The 25,185-nt window shown below is 46.6% G+C and overlaps 1 protein-coding gene and 1 pseudogene across 2 annotated transcripts in view; one reads left to right on the top strand and one right to left on the bottom strand.

Moving 5' to 3' along the window:
* Positions 1-24,843, bottom strand: part of LOC147452427 (uncharacterized) — an 81,556-nt gene extending 56,713 nt beyond the window's left edge. Inside the window, exons 1-2 of one of the 2 annotated variants that reach the window (XM_086518130.1) lie at positions 24,701-24,843; positions 24,332-24,607 (exon numbers count right to left, since the gene is read on the bottom strand). In XM_086518130.1, the coding sequence (XP_086374256.1) occupies positions 24,332-24,358 (27 nt within the window). In that variant the 5' untranslated portion in view covers positions 24,359-24,607; positions 24,701-24,843. Of the gene's footprint in view, positions 1-24,331 lie in introns of both variants that reach the window. The other variant, XM_086518129.1, reaches the window with a different exon arrangement.
* Positions 15,070-17,041, top strand: LOC147452428 (large ribosomal subunit protein uL13w pseudogene; annotated as a pseudogene).
* Positions 24,844-25,185: the final 342 nt, after the last annotated feature.

Raw genomic sequence — 25,185 nt, 5'->3', positions numbered from 1 at the left:
CGAGCACAAAGAAAGAAAGGTAGAATTGGAACGCGAACGCAAAGAAAGACGGTTACCCTTGGAGCATGAGCGTGAGTGTGAGCAAGCGTGCTTAGCGGCCGAAGACAGAAGGGTAGCCTTGGAGCGTGAGCGTGAGCAAGCACGCTTGGCGGCCGAAGATAGACGAGCGGCTTTGGAGTTAAGAGAGTGAGACGAAGAGAGACCAACGCATACAGACGTTGGTCCTACAGTTACTCACCTCGAAACCCGAGCCCGTCAAAGATGTTGGAACTTCATTAAGTGGCGCAAGCTGAGATTCGGACTCCAACAACCCCGTCACCGAGAAGTTGACATTTTAGTAAGATGATGATAAGATGGATGCTAATGCTATTCATTCTTGGTTGCATCAATTTAATGCTTATTTTGCGACAACTAAAAAGACAGGAAATAGCAAAGTTTTGACGGCAGCCATGTATCTAGTTGGTGATGCCATTAATTGGTATCAAGCGTGGCAAGAGGAGCAATTGGCCGCGCACCTAGAGGAAGCCGAGGTAGGCGTGCCCCTTTCTTTCAGTTGGGCCGACTTCCAAGACAAGCTCAAGGCGCGGTTCTTGCCACCTCAGTACCTAGCACGGTTAAAGGAAGATTGGCACAATCTCAAGCAAAATGGTACTCCAATCATGTCTTTTTCTAACCGTCTTTTACAGCTTGGCACCCAATTACGCAAATCGGATACGAAGCGCAAAGAGGCTTTAATTTTCGGGTTGGACGACTATATCAAGTTTGATGTCGAAGTACTCGACCCCATAGATCTCAACAAGGCGGTAGCAATTGCTCTCCCACAAGAGATGAAGCACAATAAGGAAAAGCCGAAGAAGAACAAGACTTCTCAAAGTACCTCTCAGACTCCTCAGAACCCGCAGAACGGTAAGAACGGTAAGAATGGTAAGAAAGGTAACTCTTCTAACCAATCTTCCTCTAGTCTCTCAAAAAAGAACACTCACAATGAATCTAAGGGTAAAGCTAACACAATTGCTAAACCTAAGCTCACCCCATATGAAAAAGCGGCACAAGGAATTTTAGGAGGATACATCACGTCAGAAGAACAAAGCATTTATTCTAAGGAAAGTCGATGTTATCATTGTCACATCAAGGGTCACATTAAAAGAACATGTCCTAAGATTGAATCTAGCGAATCTAAAGAACCGACAGAACCCACATCCTCTGTTAATGCCATAAATGAGAACACGAGTGTGACCCAAGTTTCTCATGATCCTCCCATTGATGAGTCTCTCATTAAGTGTTATGGTCATGTGAAGGGTCAGTGTTTTGTCATATTGTTTGATCCAGGCAATATGCATGATGTGATAAGTGACTCTTGTCGAGAGAGCCCGTGTGGAGGTTAGCAAGACATCTCCTTTCGAGGTGTCGGGCTTCGCTCCCGGTATGAACTCTCTCATTACACGCGAGTGCCTTGATGTGTTGTTGTTGCTAAATGGACTATTTTCTTATTTTCTCGAGTAATTTCTTTTTATTGAAATTGTCACGTGACACATCCAACCCTATGTGTCCGTGGACAAGCTACAGCATGATCAGGGTTCAGTCAATCCAGTCAGTTTAGATTTAGAAGTGATCTCGCACTTATGTGAGTCTATTCGTAGACCGTGCATGTCCAATCACTTAGTGTAGATGCATATCCTCTGGTTGCACACAGCATGATCATCAGCATTCCCATCAGAATCCATCAGATTCCATCAAGGGAATTTTCCATTACATTTAGCCTATTTTACCAATTTTTTGCATTTTTTACTTATTAATTTAAGTGACTTTCCAACAAAAGTAGGTAGAGAAATTTGGGTAAGAAAATATATAAGCAAACCAAAGCTAACACTATTTGGCAGAAGAGGCAACAGGAGCCAAGCTCAGCAGGCAACTCCTCAGCAAGACAAAGACTTTGGCGGTTTTCCTCCAAGCAGCAGATCCCCCATCCTAGCGTTTCTTCATCAGCATTGCGTGGCGTTTTTGCACCAACCAATCATCGCCATACCTCCCACTGCATAGCGTTTCTGCATCAATTTCATCGCCAGCAAACCCAAGCAGCTAGCGTTTTTTATAAACCCCAGCCTAGCGTTTTTTAGAACATAAGCCCTGGCGTTTTGAATAACCAGCCTTGCAAATCCAAGCCCTTACAAATCCCAACCTTGGCGATCCCAATCAGTAGAAGACCCGCAAGTTTCAGCCTCGAAGAGTAGCAAATTCAGCCCCGGTAAGACCATCAGTTTTCAGCCTAAAGACACCTCAATTTTCAGCCCTAAACCTGTAGATTTTCACGACAAAGACCCACAGAAAACAGCCCCGATACCAGCGTTTTTGGACTAGTCGCAGATTTCAGCCCATAGCGTTTTTGGACAGCAGTAGGAAGATTGCAAATTTCAGCCCGTAGGTCGACTCGTCATCCCTGTCGTCATCGTCGACATAGCTTAGACTTGCATCAGTTCCATGCATACAGTTTGTACAAGTTTGTGCAATCATAAGTAGACCACTCTCGCCGACGAGAGTGGGGCCTTCGAAGGAGGGTTTTACGTCTCTGGTGTCGTATCTCTCTTCTCTCTCCATCTCTCTGTCTCATACACTTGCACGCACAATGTCCATTCACTTTGTTTGTGATCATAGCATTCTCTCATTAAGAACGGAGGGCTCTCCCTTCCATAAGAACAAAAGGAACCTTGAGCACAATTCGGAGCACTCATCTTGAGCAAAGCGCAAACATTCATTCCGTTGCACGTAACGTTGGTATCAGAGCTTTGGCAGTGTTCTGTATCACTCAAGGAAAGAACCACAAGAATCACAAGAATTTTTTTTTGCTTGTTGCGGTCGTACGAACCCAAGTTCGCTTGGGCGTGTCGATTCCTAATCGTGTTTTTGAAGAGTGACAAGAATCCCAAGAAAGAAGGGCTTGTCCAGCCTCCCCTTGTGTCTCTTTTCACTCATTGAGAGCGGACCGTGCACTTAGCGGCCGGCCAATCGACGTGAGGTGGGAAAAAGCAACCTTGGTGTGAGCGCAAGGCCGCCAAGGGGTGCGCCCACGGAAAGGAGTAGAACTCGGGTGAAGAGAAGATCCTTCTCAAACGCGGTTTGCAAACGAAAGAAAACCTCAAGAGCTCAAGAACCCCGAGAAAAAAGACCCGCAAGAACCCAAGTTCCTCGTGAACTTAAGAACCCAAGATCCGCAAGAACCCAAGTTCCTCGTGAACTTAAGAACTCAAGAACCCAAGAACCCACAAGAACCCACGACTTCAGAATGGTCATCACTCGAAGCGGAATGGATATTTCGCTTGGAGGTAATGAGCATGAGAGAGGCGAAGAAGAATTTTCCCCACCATGAGGTTTTTCTGACCCTTCCCCATCTACGACAAAGATTGCACTAACTTCAATGGAGAAGTTGGAGCTGATGTTTATGGAAAGAAATTTAGAACGCGAAGCAAGAAATGCAGCAAGAATGGCAGAAATGAAATGCAGACACGCACAAGACAAAGCAGAAAGAGAAGCAGAAAGAAAGGCAAGACAAGAACAAAGAAACCGACACATGCAAGAGTTCTTGCAACTCTTTTCTCAAGTGCCAGCACAGATGCAAGAGATTCAGGAGACAGAGACTCTCTCTCAGTCTCTTCTTTCTCCAAGCATGATACACAGGATTTACATGATTATGAGAAGCATGATGAATTGAATGACAATGATTTGCATGATGATAAGCATGATGATTTGAATGATAATGATGAGCATGATGATTTGGATGCCAATGATAAGCATGATGATTTAGATGACACTGACAACCATGATGATTTGCATGATCAAGATGTGATTTCTCACAAGCATGATGATTTGCATGATCAAGATGTGATTTCTCACAAGCATAATGAGTTGCATGAAGATGATGTGATTGTTCACAAGGATGATGTACTAGTGGATGCTTTTTCTAGCGAAGCTAACCTCGTTGTAGATTCGATCAATCACGAAGAACCGATCTTGGCTTTCGAGTCGAGGTCCAAAGAACCCCCACAGGACGATTCGATCATTCAGGAAGAACCGATCTTGGCTCTCGAGCCTAGGTCCAAAGAACCCTCGCAGGAAGTATTATGTGTTCGCATGATTGATACGCACGCATTGTTCGAGTGTTTCATTCGTGATCGTTTCCTATATTTTAGTCAGCGTCTTTATGTGATCCCTTTTCCTAGGCATGACATATTGTACATTGAGCACGTTTCACTTATGAATACGCACGAATGTATGCGGATTTTTCATGAAAAGCTGAAAAGTATGCATTCAAGGAAGTCACATTCCATGTCTTTTCCTTGGCACGACACATTTGAAGAAAGAGCACATGAAAATATGAGCACCAAGCATGGGCATTTCCGTTGTGAATTGCCAAAGGTGATTGCACTAGATCAAAAGAGAAAGATTCGATCTCATTGTTTGCATGTGTTTGATGAACGGTTTGGCACTCCGTGTCTTTGTTCATCTACATGGCATGCACAATCTTTGAGGAAGACAAGATTTTTTCCATTCACTTTACATGGAATGGGTATGTTCATGTTTTTGTGTTGGAAATGGTTTCTGGAATTTTCAGCCATGGAGATTCTTGAAGAAGAAAGAAGCATGACATTTGACGAAGTTGAAGCATCGACGGAGCCACAAGAAACTTTGTGTTGCTTTCGGCGCAGCCCAGAGAAGCAAGCGTTGCAGACCTTTATGAAGTTCAAGTACCGCACGACCCACACGTCAGAGTGGGCCGGCGAAGAGTCCCTTCCAGGATTCCGGATGCTATTGGCGATCTCCCTCGACGCCATACAGTTCGGTACCAGTACCTCACTTTGAAAAGGAGGGGATGTCACGTGACACATCCAACCCTATGTGTCCGTGGACAAGCTACAGCATGATCAGGGTTCAGTCAATCCAGTCATTCTAGATTTAGATTTAGAAGTGATCTGGCACTTTTGTGAGTCTATTCGTAGACCGTGCATATCCAGTCACTTAGTGTAAATGCATATCCTCTGGTTGCACACAGCATGATCATCAATATTCCCATCAGAAACCATCAGATTCCATCAGGGGAATTTTCCAGTGCATTTAGTCTATTTTACCTATTTTTGGCATTTTTTTACTTATTAATTTAAGTGACTTTCCAACAAAAGTAGGTAGGGCAATTTGGGTAAGAAACTATATAAGCAAACCAAAGCTAGCACTATTTGGCAGAAGAGGCAACAAGAGCCAAGCTCAGCAAGCAACTTCTCAGTAAGACAAAGACTTTGGCGGTTTTCCTCCAAGCAGCAGATCCCCCATCCTAGCGTTTCTTCATCAGCATTGCATGGCATTTTTGCACCAACCAATCATCGCCATACCTTCCACTGCATAGCGTTTCTACATCAACTTCATCGCCAACAAACCCAAGCAGCTAGCATTTTTTATAAACCCCAGCCTAGCGTTTTTGAGAACATCAGCCCTCGCGTTTTTGAATAACCAGCCTTGCAGATCCCAGCCTTGGCAATCAGTAGAAGACCCGCAAGTTTCAGCCTCGAAGAGTAGCAGATTCAGCCCCGGTAAGACCATCAGTTTTCAGCGTAAAGACACCTCAATTTTCAGCCCTAAACCTGCAGATTTTCAGCGACAAAGACCCACAGAAAACAGCCCCCAAATCAGCGTTTTTGGACTAGTCGCAGATTTCAGCCCATAGCGTTTTTGGACAGCAGTAGGAAGATTGCAGATTTCAGCCTGTAGGTCGACTTCGTCATCCCCGTCGTCATCGTCGACATAGCCTAGACTTGCATCAGTTCCATGCATACAGTTTGTACAAGTTTGTGCAATCATAAGTAGATCACTCTCGCCGACGAGAGTGGGGCCTTCGGAGGAGGGTTTTACGTCTCTTGTGTCGTATCTCTCTTCTCTCTCTATCTCTCAGTCTCATACACTTGCACGCACAGTGTCCATTCACTTTGTTTGTGATCATAGCATTCTCTCATTAAGAACAGAGGGCTCTCCCTTCCATAAAAACAAAAGGAACCTTGAGCACAGTTCGGAGTAATCATCTTGAGCAAAGCGCAAACATTCATTCCGCTGCACGTAACAGAAATTAGGATATTTAAAGATATGCACTTGAACCGTAAGGTTAGGAACTGTAGATCTACTCGAATTATTAAAAGCCATCAACAACGGAAAACTCTGATGCGTCATATGATGGGTGACATTAAGCATCGCGAAGGGGTTTTACCGTTAGTTCGGTAGGAGAGACCGGGAAACGAATAGTCCTGATGCGTCACGTGATGGGGTGACGAGAGCATCGAAAAGGGAATATCTAGTTGGTCTGGCAGAAAACCCGAACTAAAAAGAGGAATACGCGTAAAGACGCAAGCACAAGAATAAAGATGGGTTCTGAGAAGATTTTCTTAAAAAGCGGAATATTTTAACAAGTTTTTTGGGAAGAGCAGACGCTTTCCCACGAGGAATCTATGTCTACATTGCATCAAGGTGGCCCTCCACACTAGCCGAGAATTTTCAATTTTAATTCTTTAGAAATATACTAAAGGTTAGTTTTCTGTGCACGGGCTCTTCTTCACCAACCACACACTTTGCGACGGGCTTCGTCCTAGTCTACATTGCATCAAGGTGGCCCTCCACACTAGCCGGGAATTTTCAATTTTAATTCTTTAGAAATATACTAAAGGTTAGTTTTCTGTGCATGGGCTCTTCTTCACCAACCACACACTTTGCAACGGGCTTCGTCCTTTGGATTTTGAATTGTGACATTGTCCGGTAGAGAGATGGCACGACCCTGCTTACCCTTGGGATCCCAATCTAAAATAATCTTGAACAGTGAATCAATATACAAGTTTAGAGGGTTCCCAGATGAGATCATGTACCCATCTTTGAATTTCATAGATTTTGTCCATTGGGCTATAAGCTTGACATTGACAATGACCTCACAAGCCTTTGCACCGCTCTCCATAACAAACCTCAACACACCACAACAAACCCTTCTGACAGCAAGTCCTCCGAGGAGCTTGTAAAGGAGAGACTCGGCTTGCGCGATTGTGCATGAGGAGAGGGCCTATCAGGTAGAGACAACACATAGCTTGTCTAGTACTCTCTCTCTCTCTCTCTCTCTCTCTCTCTCTCTCTCTCTCTCTCTCTCTCTCACACACAAAAAAAAACCTCCTACAACAGTCCACGCCGGCGCGGACTGTTTCAAGAGGTTTTTTAAAGTTTTTGGTAAAGAGAGAGAGAGAGATAGATAGATTTTATTATCGTCCTCGGAGGTCAAATATGACCTATGGGACCAAAGTTACATGTGATGTAGTATGTGTATGGCTGATGAGTGACTCTCGATGCTCCAAAATTGTAGTGATGAGAGTCGCAATGGAGAGCCCACACTTTGGCTGGGAGAGGAAAGTGTGTAGGTCTAAGTTATGGCTGAAAATGTGAGAGAAGCAAGTTCGGATGTGATCAAAAGCTGAGCACTCTAGTAGTGTGTGGTACTCAGACTCTCGAACTTGCAATGAGCATAATGTGCACAATCGACTTGACTCTTCTCCATTGCCCCAACGCCCTATCTCGCATCGAAGGAAATGGGAGCTAAGCCGAATTGGAGAGAGAGAGAGAGAGAGAGCGTCAGCATTGTAGCGACCTCCAATTAATGGGGAAATAAAGTGCTACTACAAATGAAAGGCATAATGCAAGGGCTAGAGGGCAGCTGATTGCCATTGACGAAGACGCTATAGACAAGAGATGTAGCCGCAGGAGAAGTGGTGATAGCCAACTACTAGTTACATACCGAAAGCTTATGAAGCGCTCAGCTCACGTGCAGACCCGAGAGCAAGAGAGAGAGACGTCACACATGCAGACTCCACCATAGCCACCTCCAAAAAGCTTCCAAAAAAAGAAAAAAAAAACTCCTGAAACAATCCACGCCGGCGCGGACTGTTTCAGGAGGTTTTTTTTTGTTTTTGGTAGAGAGGGAGTCCCCCGAGCACTTGGTGTGCACGCTCCCAGCTCCGTATACGTAGTGAGAGCACTTGCTGACCATCTCCAATTAGCTTCTACGGCCTGCTGCCAGTGCCAGGCCTCTGTGGCCAGGACAACAAAACCTCAAAGGCTTAGGCTTAGGCTTTTATTGCCAGAAAGGGCTTCAAAGTTCAGCTCCAGGGTGATTAATGATGTCGATAGGCGATAAATGAGGGAGAGATTGAGAGAGAGGGAGGTTCCTTTCTGCTTCGGTTCTATGTGTTGTCCAACTTCACAAAGAGTTCCAATGGCGCCCAAATGAAAGGAAAGCCCGACTCCCGCAGTAGAAGCCGAGAGAGAGAGAGAGAGAGAGAGAGAGAGAGAGAGAGAGAGAGAGAGAGAGAGAGAGAGAGAGTCCCAGCTTCACTTAGAGTCTTGCTTCTACCGTTCGCCAATCTCGCCCATTCTTCATGGCGGCTTTGCAGGTCTCGAGTGCTACACACGGCGCTCCATCACCACTTGCCTGTCACGTGGACTGCACTGGCGACCTGTTGACACGCATTGACTCTAAAGTACACCACTTGGCTCAGCATGCCTTGGTTGGCCGGATGATTGGACAGTCTCCTCCTCGATCTTCTATACGAGATTGGTGTCAGACTGCATTGGGCACTACACAGGGGCGGATCTCGGAGCTTACATTCCTTGGCAGGGGCATCTTCATGGTACGTCTTTCAGATCCCGCCACTGCCTCAGCTCTCCTGGCTCGCTCCCCGATACTCTCTGATCGCAGGATGATTTACTTGACGAGGTGGTCTCCCGAGTTTTCCACTGAGGAGTTTGACAGTCGACACCTTATTCCCAGATTCCCTCTGACGCTCTCTTTCCCGGATATGCCTCTCCATTTTATTGATGAACATCTCCTTCAGATGATTGCTGCTCATTTTGGCACGGTAGTTCCAGGATCCTGCATCTTCTCATCTGGCCCACCTCGCATTCAGGTTTTGGTGTTTGGGGATTCTTCATTACCAAATACAGTTACTGTGGCTGTGCGCCACCGCGACTACTCTCTCCGAATGGTAGTCACTGGCTGCCCAGGACAGTGCTTACGCTGTCACGAGATGGGACACTTGGCGCGAGATTGCCACGCCATCGACAGCAACAACAACCGGCTCATGGCAGTCATGCTCAGCCACGTGGTCAATGTCAACAACCGGTTCCTCCTTCTACTAGTAAAGCACCTCAGCAGCCTACAAGCGTTCCTCGAGCTCCGACCCTCCCTGTTCATCCCTCTGCTTCAGCTCCCACTGAGGCAGCATGGCAGACAGTGGGTCGTAATCATTCCTTCCGTCCTCGTCAGCAACCAACAGCACAACCAGACCCCAGTGTTACCTCTCATGCTCCCTCTCAAGTTTCCACCACCCCCTTGCCCCCTGCATCTCCTCGCCATTCTTCTTCTTCGCCACAAGATCACTTACCTCTGTTCCCTGCTCCTCCTTCACCTGCAGTTCCCCCACCCGTTCCTTCCCCTCTTCCCAAGGTCCCTGTTCCCATGCAGATGGATCATTCACCGCTACTACCTCTCCCTCCTCCTCCTCTTCCTCATGTCCTTACTCTCCCCCCTCCACCTTCTGGTCCCCCCCCCTCCCTCAGCAGCTCATACTTACATCCCACGCAGTTTTCTCAGCTCTTGCCCTCTTTCCTGGGGCTCTCATCGGGTTGAAATGTGCGGTGACTCAGACGGACCATTGCGGGTACAGCTCTACCTTATGCATCACAAGACAGGTTGTGTTCCTTCTTTAATTGGTAGTCGCTCTCAACCTACACATTCCTTTTTCCTTCCATTCCACGCTGCTCAAGAATGGTCCGAGGATCAGGTTCTCCATTTTGTGCACGCCCAGACTATGGCTTAGCTACATTTTTGGTTGTCTACTTCCGCTCCCGATGTTTTGTCTCCTCACTATCCTTCATGTATTGGTGCTATGGAGTGGAGTGATGTTTATGCTTGCTACTCATTACCTATGGTCCTTCATGTATCCTCAGATGTGGTGCTTCCTATGTCTATGCGCATTTGGGGTGTCAAGGCTGCAGCATCGGTAATGCAATGTAAACAAGCTGAGGTTCGCAGTTGGTGCAATGAGACACCATATTTTAGAGAGGGCTTGCGGGTTGCTTTCCTACCGCCTGAAGCTCACCCCTTGGATGGTCCAGCTGCCTCCAAGAAGATGCGCAGTTAGTCAGATACTATACATACTCTTTCATGCAGTCTATGGATTTACATGTACTTTCTTGGAATGCTAATGGTTTACAGACTTCTCAGGTAAAAGGTTCCCGTAAGCTTTTACTTCGCAGAGATTTACACACTCATGTAGTGGGCACTGTGGATATACTACTAGTACAGGTGCATAAGATTGCCACTCCTTTTGGCAATCTCATGCCATCGGGCGCCCGCACTTTTTAAGAGCCTGCTCTGGGCCTTCATGGTCAGAGTTGCGGTGTATGCATCTCAGTGGGGCCACGTTACTTGGCCTCAGTTCAGCAGCATGGCACACTTGTCGCTGGCAGGGCAATTTATGTTTCTATTCGGATTCGGGAATCTATCATTGGTTTTATGTCAGTCTACGCACCAACTACCCCTCGGGAGAGGGCTACTTTTTGGTCCTCCTTGGCTGCTGTTCTACCTGCTGTAGACTCTTGGGTTGCTGGAGGTGACTTCAACAACGTTGAGAGCGACTATGATTGGCGAGCCACCACACCTCCCGTTCTCTCATCCATTTCTCCCGATGAGCAGCTAGCTTGGGATCGATTTCTTCTAGCTATTCAAGGTGTTGACGCTTGGCACATACCCTCTTTTGGTCATCACCCTGCTACACTTCATTACTCTTGGGGTTTCAGCGACAGCAGGGGAGATTATTAGAGCGACTTGACCGTTTTTACATTGGCCCTTGGGCGGCAGCTCTAGGCGGATTTACTACTATATGGAGAGGGACCAGCCTCTCAGATCATTTTCCCACATCATTGTTTATCTCCTTCACTAGATCCTCTGCACAGAGACGAGGCTGCCGCATCCCTGACAGTGTTCTCACCACTCAAGTATTGCAACAGCAGATTCGTGACTTATGGTCCACGGATGCTTCTTATTGTGGACCCCCTGGAGAGTTTCTTGCTAATTGCATTTCTCAGTCCAATATTTACTGCCGTGATCAGACTGCTATTATTCATCGTCAATTGAGAGTACGCGAGTCTGATCTTCACATCCCTCTTGGTTCCACTCAACGCTTGCTTGAGGAGTGGCCTCAGGATGCTTATCTCGCTGCTAGACAGACAAAGCTCACAGAAGAGATTCGTCGCGTACAGGAGGCCAGGTCTGAATTCACGCATCATGCTTCAGTGTCTCATTGGATAGCTAAAGCTGATCGAATGAATAAAGACTTCTTCGCGGCGCATAAAGAACGTCCTCCTGGCACCACTCTGCGGACTTTGTGCGATGCTCAGGGGACACTACATATGCATCCTGATGTTATTCTTGATATGTCTACAGATTATTTTGAGACAGTGTTCACTGCTGATGTATGCACTCCTGAGGTTTTACTTGCCCATGAGCAAATCTGGCAGCACACTCGACATCATTGTACAGACACTATGGCAGAGATCTTGTTGGCACCCTTCACACTTACAGAGCTCCATGCTGCTATAGAGAGTCTTGATCCATCCTCCTGTCCAGGCGAGGATGGTCTCACTAGAGCCTTCTTTTTGACATATTGGGATGTATTGCATATACCACTGCTTCGCGGTTGTCACGACATCTTTACATAAGGATATATGCATCCGGCTCTTTGTTCAGGTCTCATATCTCTTATTCCGAAGGGGGGTGACACCACTCAGCTCCGACAGTGGAGACCTATTACCCTACTCCCTTCGGTCTATAAGATATTAGCGTTACTGATCAGCCATCGCTTGCGGCCATTCTTACCAGATATTATTCATACTTCTCAGACAGGCTTTGTCATGGATCGATGCATCCTGGATAATATCTTCACTTTTTATGAGGCAGTAGAGTGGGCCAGATCATCTTCTGAACCTCTCGCTTTTTTCATCCTTGACTTCGAGAAAGCATACGATCGTGTTGACTGGGACTTTCTCGAAGGATCTTTAGCCAGGATGGGTTTCCCTTTGAGATGGATTTTAGGTATTTCCGCTGTCACGAGGACGTGGCAGTTATTAACCATGTCACAGAGATGTGGCAACTGCTAACCTTGGTTGTTGGTTTCTTTCCAATGGGGTTTATTTTATTTATTTTGAGACCCTCTTTTTGAAGTAGCAAACGGTCGGACATTGTATGGCCAATGTGAACGGTAGATTCACCCGCAGACGGGAAGTGGTCGGCACTAAAATTCGTATGGTAAGAGGATGTCTAGGCTCATAGCAAGATCATATAGGTCCCCCCGTCGCACTTAGCAAGTTGGTGGATACTAGGAAGTAAACTCAATTAAGGCATAAAGTCAAGGTGGGACTACCAACAAAAAGTATCCGACAGTTGGGCCACATTGCATTTTTGGATGCGGTCCCAATGAGGATAGATGGTCAGAAGACCAGTGGGAGCCCAACGGAAGCATCTCCTAAAATTTAGGGAACTGCTATTTTGGGCCACGAAATGTGTTCGCGTCATTACCTTCGGTATGACTAGGGGAACACTTTACAACTCTACCGCGAAGTCAACTGACGCACCAGTTGAGATATTTTTAGCAGGGAAAGCCCAAACTCGGAAACTGGGCGACGTGTCAGCTTGTGAGCGATTCTGCCACTCTGGGAGGCAAAAACGAGCTGCATATCAACAAAGGGGGCACCATTTTCAGCCACAGGCGGATTGCAACAGGTACAGAAGCTATGGAATGCTTACCTTGCCCTCTATGCACAGTATGGTGACGGGAGTGATGCCCCGCACGCTACATACTGCTCTCTTTCTCCCCTACGTGCAGTTATGTGATGCCCCACAAGAGGGCTACTCATTTGACTGATGTACAGTTGTGTGGGTTCATGCTTTTGTGCTGAGGCAAGAGCCTCCTTGAGCAGGAACAGGGGTAGCTAACTGCTGCTCCAAAGCAGGCACTAGTGAGGGTCATAACCTCACCGAACAGGTGCAAAATCAGCGCTGTGTATGCGCTGTAAATTCACTGTTTTTCAGCCGTACGGACGCTAGGATCATTGGGAATCGTGCCCCACTAGCAAAGGACAGTTAGGGGACTGTTTGGGGCTGAAAACAGGGCAAAAACCAGTAAATACAGCGTGCTGAATTTACTGTTTTTGGACAGGAATCAGAGGGTATACGACAGTGCAAGCGAGTTCCAGCAGGGGAATTGGTTTCGCGCAAGTTTTGGGGCTGTTATGCTGCCGAAATTTGGCCAAATCAAATGGTATCTAGGTGGATACACGTGAAGGATTCCCAAGACCTTACCTTGTAATTTACCCTCCTAAAGAATAAAGAAATACCGAAAGGGGCGCCAATTTTGGGGCCTACAGGTTGTCGGCGTCTGCTCGGAGCATTCTAGCTTCCGAGCCGTGTGTGTATTCAAGTGTTAACTCCCGTCGCAGGTTCTCTTTGCAAAGTGCTCTGTGTGTGTGTATAAAGTAAAGAATTTCGGGTGAAAGCCAACGCCTACCGCCCTACGGGCCGGTTTCATCCGCTCTCTTCAGAACTGCCAGCAACGCTATTACTATTGGTGGCCGTGTCAGTCGCAGTTTTGAGCTTTCTCGATCTGTCCGTCAGGGATGTCCTTTAGCAGCATATCTGTATCAGTTTGTGGGAGAGACTATGTTTGACTTTCTTCGTGCTCAGAGTCATGCATTTCGTGGCTTGACCATGTCAGTACCTACAGCTCCAGACCTTATCGATCAAGAGTTTGCTGATGACACTATGCTCATGTTGCGCTATTTGCTACCCGCCCTTGACGAAATGCGAGAGGCCCTACAGGTTTTTTGCATTGCCAGTGGTGCACGCATTAACTGGCATAAATCCTATGCGTTATTGGTTGGCAGTGATAACATACCTACTTGGGGGGTAGCTAATGGTTTCACATGGCTGCAGTCGGGTCAGACATGCAGATATCTGGGCCTTCAGGTTGGATTTGATATTTCCTCACAGCAACGTTTGCACCCGTACTTCAGTCTATTCGCAAGAAGCTATGCCATTGGTCTTCACGTCATTTGTCGTTGGCTGGCCGTGCATTGGTCGCCAACCAAGTCATTCTGGCTACAGTATGGTATACGGCCTCTTGTTGGATGTTACATTCCGGTGTGATAACTCAGCTCTACCGACTAGTGAGGAACTTTTTATGGAGTGGCACAGATGGGACTATTGATACTCGTGCTCGAGTTCGCTGGTTCACGATCATTCGTCCTAGGTCAGAGGGAGGCCTTGGCATTATTGATCTAGAGTTATAGAGCCGCGCACTTCTTACCAAGCTTATTGTTCGGGGTCTTTTTCCCTGCCAAGAACCTTGGAAGATGCTTCTTCGGGCTGCTCTTTGCACAGTGACTCCACGACTTGGCACTAGAGACGGTCATACTTGGCATTCAGGGTATCGTTTTCTCTTTACAGATGCCCCCTTGTCCACTTCCACCCTCTCACCCTTTCTCCGATCGCTCCTTCAGATTTGGGTTTCCATGCGACTGGCTATCGTACGCTCACCTCCATTATGTCGTGAGGAGATTGAGCGTCACCCTCTCATTTGGAATGCTACAGTTCTTGATTCTTCGGTTAATCCACCTCGTCATCTTGGGGAGAGGACTCACATTGATTGGGCTGCTTGGGACTCTCAGCTCTGGCTCTGCTGCCTCTATGCAATTGTTTCATGAGACACGTATGCTGGATGCAGATTTTGTGGCAGAACATTACGACATTGGTCACGGGGTGACGGACAGACTGCTTGAAATTGATTCTGTCGTTCCTTCACAATGGGATGCAGTCATGCGAGGCACGGTTCAGATGCCCCCTCATTGTGGCTGGGAAGGTCTCTTTGATCAGAGCACTCTCTTATTAGTTCATTTGGACACCATGCTATTCACAGTTGATACTGACAACTCTCAGGGGATTCATGCTAGATTAACATATGCTGCCACTTCTCCACTACTTATCTCCCCCGACGCTCGATGGGAGGCCATACGAGTAGTTGGCTCACGCGGGAAGCGTCGTTGTGTTGACCCCCGTTTTGCTTCCGCTGATGCTGCACTTTGGAGGCTTTGGGTGTGGGAGGGTCGTGCCCTGTAGTACCCAGGAGAGTGGCATTGGCCTCACTCAAACCCCACAGGTGCACCTGTATCCTTCTTTGAGTACACTGTCAGGATTGGAAGATTAGCATTGATGAGACAGCAACCACAGCAGCCCACTCGTATGCGTTTCTGGTTACATTCAGGCCTCTCCCATGCCTATCTGCAGCAGTTTTGGTCCGCCATCTGGGATTTACATGTTGCTCGTCGTATTTCCTTTTTCATGTGAATGATTGCTCATGCGGGACTACCAGTTGGGACTTGGCTAGCTACTATGGGTCATGATCCGTTACGTACTCGCTGCCCTATGCGCCAACTTGAGTCAACTGCCCACTGTCTTTGGTCATGCTCAGCTTCCCATGTAGTGTGGCTTGCAGTTTGCTCTCTACTCAGCAGAACAGGTGTTCAGCATGGATTTCTCACTTGGGGATCTGTCTCATGGTTGATGCCGATGCCCGGCCCGCATCTTTTCTATAAGGGCTCAGCCACAGATCCAGCCTTCATGCTTACCTCGACTGGTTATCGGCGAGGGACTTTGGCTACGCTACCACAGAATGCTTGGCAGGGGGATATTCAGACACGTGACGCAGTTTTTTCAGTCATCACTAGTATTACACTATGGAATATTTGGAGAGCTCGATGTCTTTACATTCTCAGTGCAGCTCCACAGCTCCTTCAGGATATCCTCACTGCCATTTGGCTGGACATCATTCACACCCTGATTTGGCACTGGGATTCGTCCTCTGGTACATCTCGAGCAGCCGAGGCTCGTCGATTTGCCTTCCTTCGGCATTGGGCAAGATCTCCACTCTTCTTCACATTGACAGGTGGTCAGATTACTTGGCATTATGCCCCTCCTCAGTGGTTTCTCCTCCACTCCTCACACCGACCACCATGAGATTGTTCTAGTCGAGTAGTCACTATAGTGGCTCTCCTCCTTACATTCAGCTTGTACACCCCACGTGATAGGCTATTTTGGCATCCGTTGGGATTATTTTGTGCTCAGTAATATATAGCCCTGACTTTTTTTTTTTTTTTTTTCTTAAGAGAGAAGAGAGAGAGCCATTGTAGCCACCTCCAAAAAGCCTCCAGAAACAAACAAAAAAAAACATCCTGAAACGGTTTGTGCTGGCGTGAACTGTTTCAAGAGGGGTTTTGTGTGTGTGTGTGTGTGTGTGTGTGTGTATGTGTGTGTGTGTGTGTGAGAGAGAGAGAGAGAGAGAGAGTGTGGGACAACTATCAACATTAGGGTTTACGAAGAAAAATCTTCTTTTGCAGTTCTAGTCGTGCGATCCCTGACTACTAGAGCTCGTGCGATGGTGCCTGGATCTGGTCTCTGCTCTCGCGTGGTGGTTGTAGCTGCTCGCCACCTTAAGCTGGGTCACCTTGCCTCCATTCTCTCTAAGGAGCTTCTCAATGGCTAGCGTGTGGTAGGTAGTGGTTAGGTGTGAGGCTTTAAGAGAACTTGTAAGGTAGAAGATGAAATTCCTTATCCACTTTCGTGCCCCGTCTTGAATTTTGTGGAGAACAATTAGAGGTATGATTCCTCATAAGACAAAGCAAGGAGCTACAACGCTCGAGCGTTTGAAGGAATATGAAGGAGTTCCAGCCCCTTACGACAAGATGAAGAGGATGGTCATTCGAGATTAAGGAACTGGAGGAGAGAAGGATAGCTAAGGCCAAGGTTTTCTATGAGAGAAAGAAGCAGTTGACTTAGCTTTGGCTGAAAGCAAAGTCGAAGAGAGCAGAAGATCAGCTAGGAGAAGCGAAGGCTGTTCTAGACCCTCTTAGCTACAAGGCCTAATTGACTTTTTTATTGTACCGGGTTGTTAATCAACAGGTGAATGTCATTTCCCATGCGGCTTTATGTGACCTAATTCTGGGGAGGGTCATGTGACAGAATAGTGTTGAAACATGTCCTTTTACTACAAATAGATTGTTGAAATTTGAGTTCCTTTCGTGTTTCTCCAAAAAGAGAGAGAGAGAGAGAGAGAGAGGGCGGGGGGGGGGGGGGGTTCCCTTTTTGCCTACCATCACTAGCAAGGAGATTCAAACTATAGTGCGGCTTCTCAATGGGTTTTGTAAAGGTTATCAGGATCTTGAGTCATTGGCGTTTGTAAAGACTAGGGCGCTTGTTCATACTCATGGTAACTACAAGCTTCAAAGTGGGCTTGTGAATGAAGCCTTAACATTGCGTTTATTTTTGCCCATTTCTATATACCACACCTATCAGACCAGGAAGGTCAAATGAAAAACTAGTCTCTCTCAAAAAACAAAAAGCAAAGAGAGAGAGAGAGAGAGAGAGAGAGAGAGAGAGAGAGCTGAATAAAGCAGGCATAACCACGCAAGACATATTTTGTGAAAGATGGTTGCATGCAAGCTACAAAGCCATAGCCACTTAGTTGGGCCTTGGAAGGCGTGGGCATTGCAGCCCCCGTAGCAAGCAAGTAAGATCCGCAGCGCAAGCCTTCAACACCACCACCACCTCCTCACAGTGTCAAGAAGATGAAAATCCTTTGCAACACAACAGGAAACAACACATTATCATCATCATCATCCTCCCATGACCTCAAAGTGGCTGTGGGCATTGAGCCCACAGAAGCAACTAGCCTGGGTATAATGGCTCCGAGCGTGTACTAGACTGGATCGAAGACTTTCGGAGTCTATCGCAAACGCCACTAAAAACAAACAATTTCAAGTGGGTGGCAATAAATTCATCATCTTATTGTTTCTGGTGGTGGTCCATGCGGTCTCTCTGTGACTGCTGTAGTACACGATAGTTTCGGCATCAGCTTGATCATCTACGGGCGTACGATCCTTGGGAGATCCATTCATTCTAGCCATCATTCGGCGGTTGCGCACTCCAGAGGGGGTGGTGACTTGTGGTTTGCTATGGACACACGTATGCACTCATCACAGGAATTCACACGAGATATGGCCATGCTCATGAGATATGGGATTCCGACATTCCCAGAGAAGACACCACCATCTTGTTCGTCATCCGCAGATGGGTCCACAATGTGACGCCATCCTGTTCGTACTCCTCGGTCAACCATGCCGAAGTGAACAGTTTCTTGAACTTTATCCACGTCTTCGGTGCTTTTCTTGTTCAGGAGCTGAGTCCGCCACCGTGTCTAAGCATTAACCCTTCACAAAAGATACCACCTTTCGTACGTTGGAGGCTCTAGAGTAAGCGGTGTCAAACTGTTGTGTAAAAGCAGGAGCTCAATGGGAATCCTTGAAGCCCGTAAAAGTGTCCAACTTTACAGCTTGACCCCATTCTTGAACTCTTTAGTCTTCTTTTTCTTCTTCACAAAGTTGTCGTATTGAGTAGGTCTCGATAGGTGATTCTACTTCTTACCATAAATGGTACCAAACGGGCGGGTATCATTGTCTGAACCATTGGACGAGGGCGAGGTCTCCTCCTCTGACCTGCTAGATTGCTTTCTCTACTTTCTAGACTTTTTCTTGGATCTACTTTTCTTGGTCATTCTCTGCTTCTTCCACCTTTTCTCGTGCTCACTGGAACTTGAGGAAGAGAAATTGTCGGAACTCTTAAAGACGCTTTTTGGATCCACTAGCAACCTCAAAAGTTGATTTTCGGCACAGATAACCGGGGTAATCTTCTAATTGCTTTTCTTCCGAGAGTGCTTTGTGCTTTTCCTCTACTAACTAATCTCATGTTCAAGAGCTTTGTTAAACTCTTCTTGCAAGTATAGTTTCTGCTTTTCTGCAACTGGCTTTGCTTTCATCTTCATAGCCGACTTGAGAGGTGAATAGACGGCATCACGCCATTGAGAGTGAACCTCATCAAGTGAATGATACTTCAGGTACTTCACATCTTTTGGGTCCTTCGAGTACTTGACCATTCTCTTCGTACACGTGTGAACCTAGAGTTGACGTTGATACTTCGTCTTGTCAAGATCCCCCGCCAAAAACTTACCATGATCTCCCAAGTCCTCAAAAGAAGGGTTCCTACCATTGGCATTTCCATTAAATTCCTTTGTTCCCCTGCTCGAATTTGAAAGTTGTAATGTGCAGTGGAAGTGTTTTAAGGATTTAACTTGAAAGAACTGAACTAAACTGAATGAAAGAGACACGAGAGAGAGAGAGAGAAGAGACGACACCAAATGTCGGGTCCCAAACCCTCAAGAACCCCCTTGCTTTGTTGCCAGAGCAAGTACTTTCCTTATTCTTGCACTTAATGCTGATACAATGTCTACATGTTGAGATGCCGATGCTAATGGGTACCGAGGCTATTGATGGGTACTAGGGTATTGAAGATACTGATGGGTGCTGAGGTACTGAGGGGTTGTATGTCAACGACGAGGTACTGATAAGATCTATGTCGACGAGTATTGATGGGTCTATGTGGACGATGATGACGATGACGACGACGACGAGGTTCAGATGGGGTCTATGTCCACGACAATGAAGATGATGACAACGAGGTTCTGATGGGGTTTGTGGATCATTATGCCGAGCCAAGGCACAAGGGGTGCTAGGTGTTGGGGTACTGTGTCGACGATGGTGACGACAACGACGACTACGCTACGGCTGAACGTCAGAATCTACTAGCCATGTCGATGGATAAGCAACTGCAACCGCGAGGAGGCTAGGGGCTGAAATCTGCTAGCGCTTCACAATTGAAAATGCTGGCTGTCTTGGCTGAAAACGCTAACCATGCTGGCTGAAAACGCTAATTATCAAGGGCTGGTCATGATGAGAAAACGTTGGGCTGCTGCCCATTACTGCGGCAAGGCTTGGTGCCTTGTCCTTGGGTCTCCTACCTTCTACAAGCGCCCATAGGGCTCCTTATATAGGTACTAAGGGCTGGGTCGAGCAAGGACAAGGACAGCCCCACGACCTTGCAAGAAATAGGTTGAAATTGAATTAATTAAGAAATGCCAAGTTAGGGGTGGTTCACACGCAGCAAATTGCCTACATGATGAAAATGCTATATTGTGCAAGAGAGGGTATGCAACTATGGCCAGCCTCGGTATGCAAGTCCTACTAGAGGCTCAAAAGGTGCCAGGCTAGGTCCTAAGCTAATGACTCATGCTAGATTGTAGCAGAAACATATCCACGTAGCGCAAGTGAAGCGCGCACGTGACATCCCCCCTTGTTAAAGGTGAGGCACAATTGCCAAACTTCTATCTTTGAATGCTTTTTGTACTTCTAATGCTGACTGCTTCTGATGCTTGTGGATGCATTGCCGATGAAGATTTCTCCAAACGGGTGGATATTGCGGATGTAGATGGGCTGCGATGTAAACACCGACCACACGAGTTATTAGGTAGCCTTACTATTGTCGCAGAATACTAGCCTTGGTGCTCCCTCTGCCTTGCGAGCAAGTACAATCACTCGAATAATCCTGTCAAGAAAACATTGCAGGTGAAGCTGAAAGAGAAGGGTGCTCGGAGGTATTTCCAAGGTTTCTTGTCGACGAAAGTGGATGCACGCTACATGCAAATGCGAATGCGAATGCACAAGAGGTTTAGGGATCCTGTCTCCAACTCCTTCCATATCCGCATACGAGGCTAGTAGATCTTGGTACTCAAGATCTGGGTTTTCGAGTATCCGATGTCGATCTTCCTTCATAGACATGGCAATGAAGATGGGAGCTAATAAGTCCATGATCGAGACTCGAAGATTCTGTCAAGAAAAGAAAAACCGAGAGAGGTTCCTTGGGTTCTTGGTTCTGCTTGCGTTCTTGATGGTTCTTGGTACTTGGGGTTCTTGGTTCTTCCCTTGAGTTCGCAAAGCGAAGCACACACAGAGCTCTAATACCAATGTAATGTGCAAAGGAAGTGTTTAAGGATTTAGCTCGGATCTAGTACTCCGCTAAAACACAAGGGACACTTTACTTCACTTGAAAGAACTAAACTGAAGTGAATGAAAGAGAGAGACAAAAGCGACGACACCGAATGTCGGGTCCCAAACCCTCAAGGGCCCCCTTGCTCTGTTGCCAGAGCAAGTACTTTCTTTATTTGCACAATGGAATGCAATGTCTACATGTTGAGAAGATGATGCTAATAGGTACTCATGCTTCTGATGGATATTGTGGGTACTGGGGTACCGAAGATACAGATGGGTGTTGAGGTACTGAGGGGTTCTATGTCGACGACGATGATGTCGACGACGAGGTACTAGTGGGATCTATGTCGACGACGATGATGTCGACGACGAGGTCCTAATGGGTCTATGTCGATGACGATGACGATGATGATGACAACGACGACGAGGTTTTGATGGGGTCTATGTCGACGACGATGACGACAACGACGAACTTTTGATGGGGTCTGTGGATATGCCGAGCCAAGGCACAAGGGGTACTAGGTGCTGGGGTATTGTGTCGACGACGGTGATGACGACAACGACGATGCCGCTACGGCCAAAAGGCCGGAATCTGCTAGCGATGTCAATAGGAACTGCAACCACGACGAGGCTAGGGGCTGAACTCTGATGGCGCTTCACAATTGAAAATGCTGGCTTTCTTGGCTGAAAACGCTAATCATGCTGCGGAGACAATGCTAACGTGGCATCCATACGGAAAACCTGCTTTTGTGCAGCTGATGACGTGGCAAAGCGTACAGAAAAGTAGCTTAAGCACTGGCTGAATTTTATGGCAGCTTTTGGATAAAATTACTTTATTTTTGGAGAAGCTTTTGACTACTACTTTTGGGGTAAAGCTTTTGGGCATCCCTTGTAACTTATGAATAAGTGGGCAGGGCCCTCCTTCTCAGAGCATCTGGACGCAGAGTCTGAGAGTGAGAACCCTCCCACTCTCTTATACTTTGAACACAGATTAATACAAAAAGAAATACCGAAAGGGGCGCAACTCTTTGGGGCCAATATCTCTAGGCACGGAACTCAAATGAAAGAGAGAGACAAGCGATGACACCGAATGTCGGGTCCCAAACCCTCAAGGGCCCCCTTGCTCTGTTGCCAGAGCAAGTACTTTCTTTATTCTTGCACAATGGAATGCAATGTCTACATGTTGAGATGATGATGCTAATAGGTACTCATGCTTCTGATGGATATTGTGGGTACTGGGGTACCGAAGATACAGATGGGTGTTGAGGTACTGAGGGGTTCTATGTCGACGACGATGATGTCGACGATGAGGTACTAATGGGATCTATGTCGACGACGATGATGTCGACGACGAGGTCCTAATGGGTCTATGTCGATGACGATGACAACGACGACGAGGTTTTGATGGGGTCTATGTCGACGACGATGACGACAACGATGAACTTTTGATGGGGTCTGTGGATATGCCGAGCCAAGGCACAAGGGGTATTAGGTGCTAGGGTACTGTGTCGACGACGGTGATCACGACAACGACGACGCCGCTACGGCCAAAAGGCCGGAATCTGCTAGCGATGTCGATAGGAATTGCAACCACGACGAGGCTAGGGGCTGAAATCTGATGGTGCTTCACAATTGAAAATGCCGGCTTTCTTGGCTGAAAACGCTAATCATGCTGCGGAGACAATGCTGACGTGGCATCCATACGAAAAACCTGCTTTAGGGCAGTTGATGACGTGGCAAAGCGTACGGAAAAGCAGCTTAAGCACTGGCTGAATTTTATGGTAGCTTTTGGATAAAATTGCTTTATTTTTGGAGAAGCTTTTGACTATTGCTTTTGGGGTAAAGCTTTTGGGCATCCCTTGTAACTTATGAATAAGTGGGCACGGCCCCCACTTCTTAGAGCATCTGGACGCACAGTCTGAGAGTGAGAGCCCTCCCACTCTCTTATACTTTGAACACAGATTAATACAAAAAGAAATACCGAAAGGGGCGCAACTCTTTGGGGCCAATATCTCTAGGCACCGAACTCCGCCGGGATGCCGTGTCGAATCAATTGTGAATTGTGAACTATTTTGAAGTGAATCTCTGCTGTGTCGCGGTAGAATCTTGACTTGGAGTGTCCGAGTTTGTTACAGAGGTGGTTAATAGGGGTAGGCATACGCGCTCCAATGGTTAATAGAGGTGGCAATGGGTGAGGTGGTGGCAAAGGCAATGGTGTCAAGCACACATTACACTTGAGCCACGCGAACAAGATATTGCTACAGTTTAGCGTCACTCTTAGTTAGCTTAGGATCTAGCTGCGCAATTTTGTTAGCCTCTAAAAGGACATGTATGATCAGGCAAGTGATAGGTGCATACCCTCACTTGCACAATACGGTCATTTAAGCATATAGGCATATGAACAATCACTTAAGTCATTTACTAATAAGTGAATTGACATGAAACCCACATTTTATAGCTCTATTAGTGTTTCTGTTTAGTTAGTTTCTTTCTTTTTCATCCAAATCTTGTATCAGATTCACCATGATATGACTCTTTGGTCTCATAGGTCATTATGGCTTTTACAAGACGTTTATATAACATCTCTCTCTCTCTCTCTCTCTCTCTCTCTCTCTCTCTCTCTCTCTCTCTCTCTCTCTCTCTCTCTCTCTCTCTCTCTCTCTCTCTCTCTCTCTCTCTCGCGTAAATGGCTCTTTTTCCACAAAGGCAGAAATGTTTCGCAAGAAGGGACCAAGTAAAGAGATTATTGAATGCGAAATAACTAGTATTCTCTGACCTGCATAAGCAAGTTCTTCGACTACATCCCATATAGCTGAATAATGTACCAAACTTAAGGATGCAGCCATATGGCATGGACACTAGCTTGCTTAAAGATAAGTATTGACTCAGTCACTGACAGGAGATGATTTGTGTGCATTATGCATCTCAGATTTTGATAACACGCCACTACTTGCTCACTAAAATAAAAGTGAAATATGACCGCTTTACTGAGAAAACTATGCCCATTATCAGTGCCCTCGATTATGAGCAAGTCAAAGACTAACACATATACAAAAGGAATCAAGTTGATTGTGTGCATGTGATTGTGCGAGTACAAAAAACAAAAGACAGTTCCTACACCTTGGAAAGGAAATGCACCATCATCGCACATGCTTATGAAGATGTCATGTTTTGTGGTTTGTCTGATTTTACAGAGCTATTTTGACTTTCCACATGTATGCCACAGTGATCAATCCATGATACGGTCAACTCAGAGAAAAGATGAGAGCTAAATCACCTCTGACTCCAGGTTGGATATGTGCATAAGTAAGCTTGCTCGATCTTTTTTCTCGATTGAACCCACATCCAGTGTACCAGCTTCTTTGAACCGCCTCCATACTTCAGGTTCAGACTGCCCAGAAAAGCCCCCATTCTCTTCAAAAGACGTGATCAATCCTCTGACGGGGCTGACATCATTCACATCCTTGGCAGGTGCAGGTTCAGGTGTTGCCAGCACCTTTCCCTTGTCTCTTCTTTCTCCGGATAATGGAGACCATCCAGACCAGCCCCTTCTCTGTGGAGTGAACATGGCCTAGAGAATCTGTAAATACATCCAACACTCCTGTTATAACAGATTTCGTCTCCAATGACGTTAAGTGTAACGTACGCTTAGGGTTTTCCGATTATGCAGAGCTAAGCTGTAGATCGTCTTGATCTGTCGAGACGCCCACGATAATGCTTGGGTCGGTGCTGGTACCAAGAACTTGCGCAAGCTAAAGCCACCTGGGAGTCGCAAGCATAAAATCGCCCAAAAGCGAATTCACGCCTCAACAGGCGGGACAGCTGGAGTTCACCATTACAATCGAAGAGGAGTACAAGATCTCCGAATTTCGAAACAGCAGACCTTCCTTGCGAAGAGTAAACGCAGTTAATTTGCGGCATAGGCACGCCCTCAACTTCCGACTGGTTTTTTGAGCTACTCAACCAGTAAAGAATAGCGACACTAACCAATGCAAAGATAAATGAAACCAATAAAGCTCTGACACCCACCCAAAATATTCATCAACCGTTGAGAACTTGAGATAAGGTAAAGGTTTTTCTTCTTGGCCCTGTGTCACGCACTGCTGCCTCTTATAAGGCTCACTTCTTAAA

Source organism: Adiantum capillus-veneris, chromosome 8 (assembly GCF_014529385.1).
Source record: "Adiantum capillus-veneris isolate H3 chromosome 8, ASM1452938v2, whole genome shotgun sequence".
NCBI classification, from domain to species: domain Eukaryota; kingdom Viridiplantae; phylum Streptophyta; class Polypodiopsida; order Polypodiales; family Pteridaceae; genus Adiantum; species Adiantum capillus-veneris.
The sequence above is the reverse complement of the archived record's forward strand: the minus strand, read 5'-3'. Positions and strand labels throughout refer to the sequence as shown.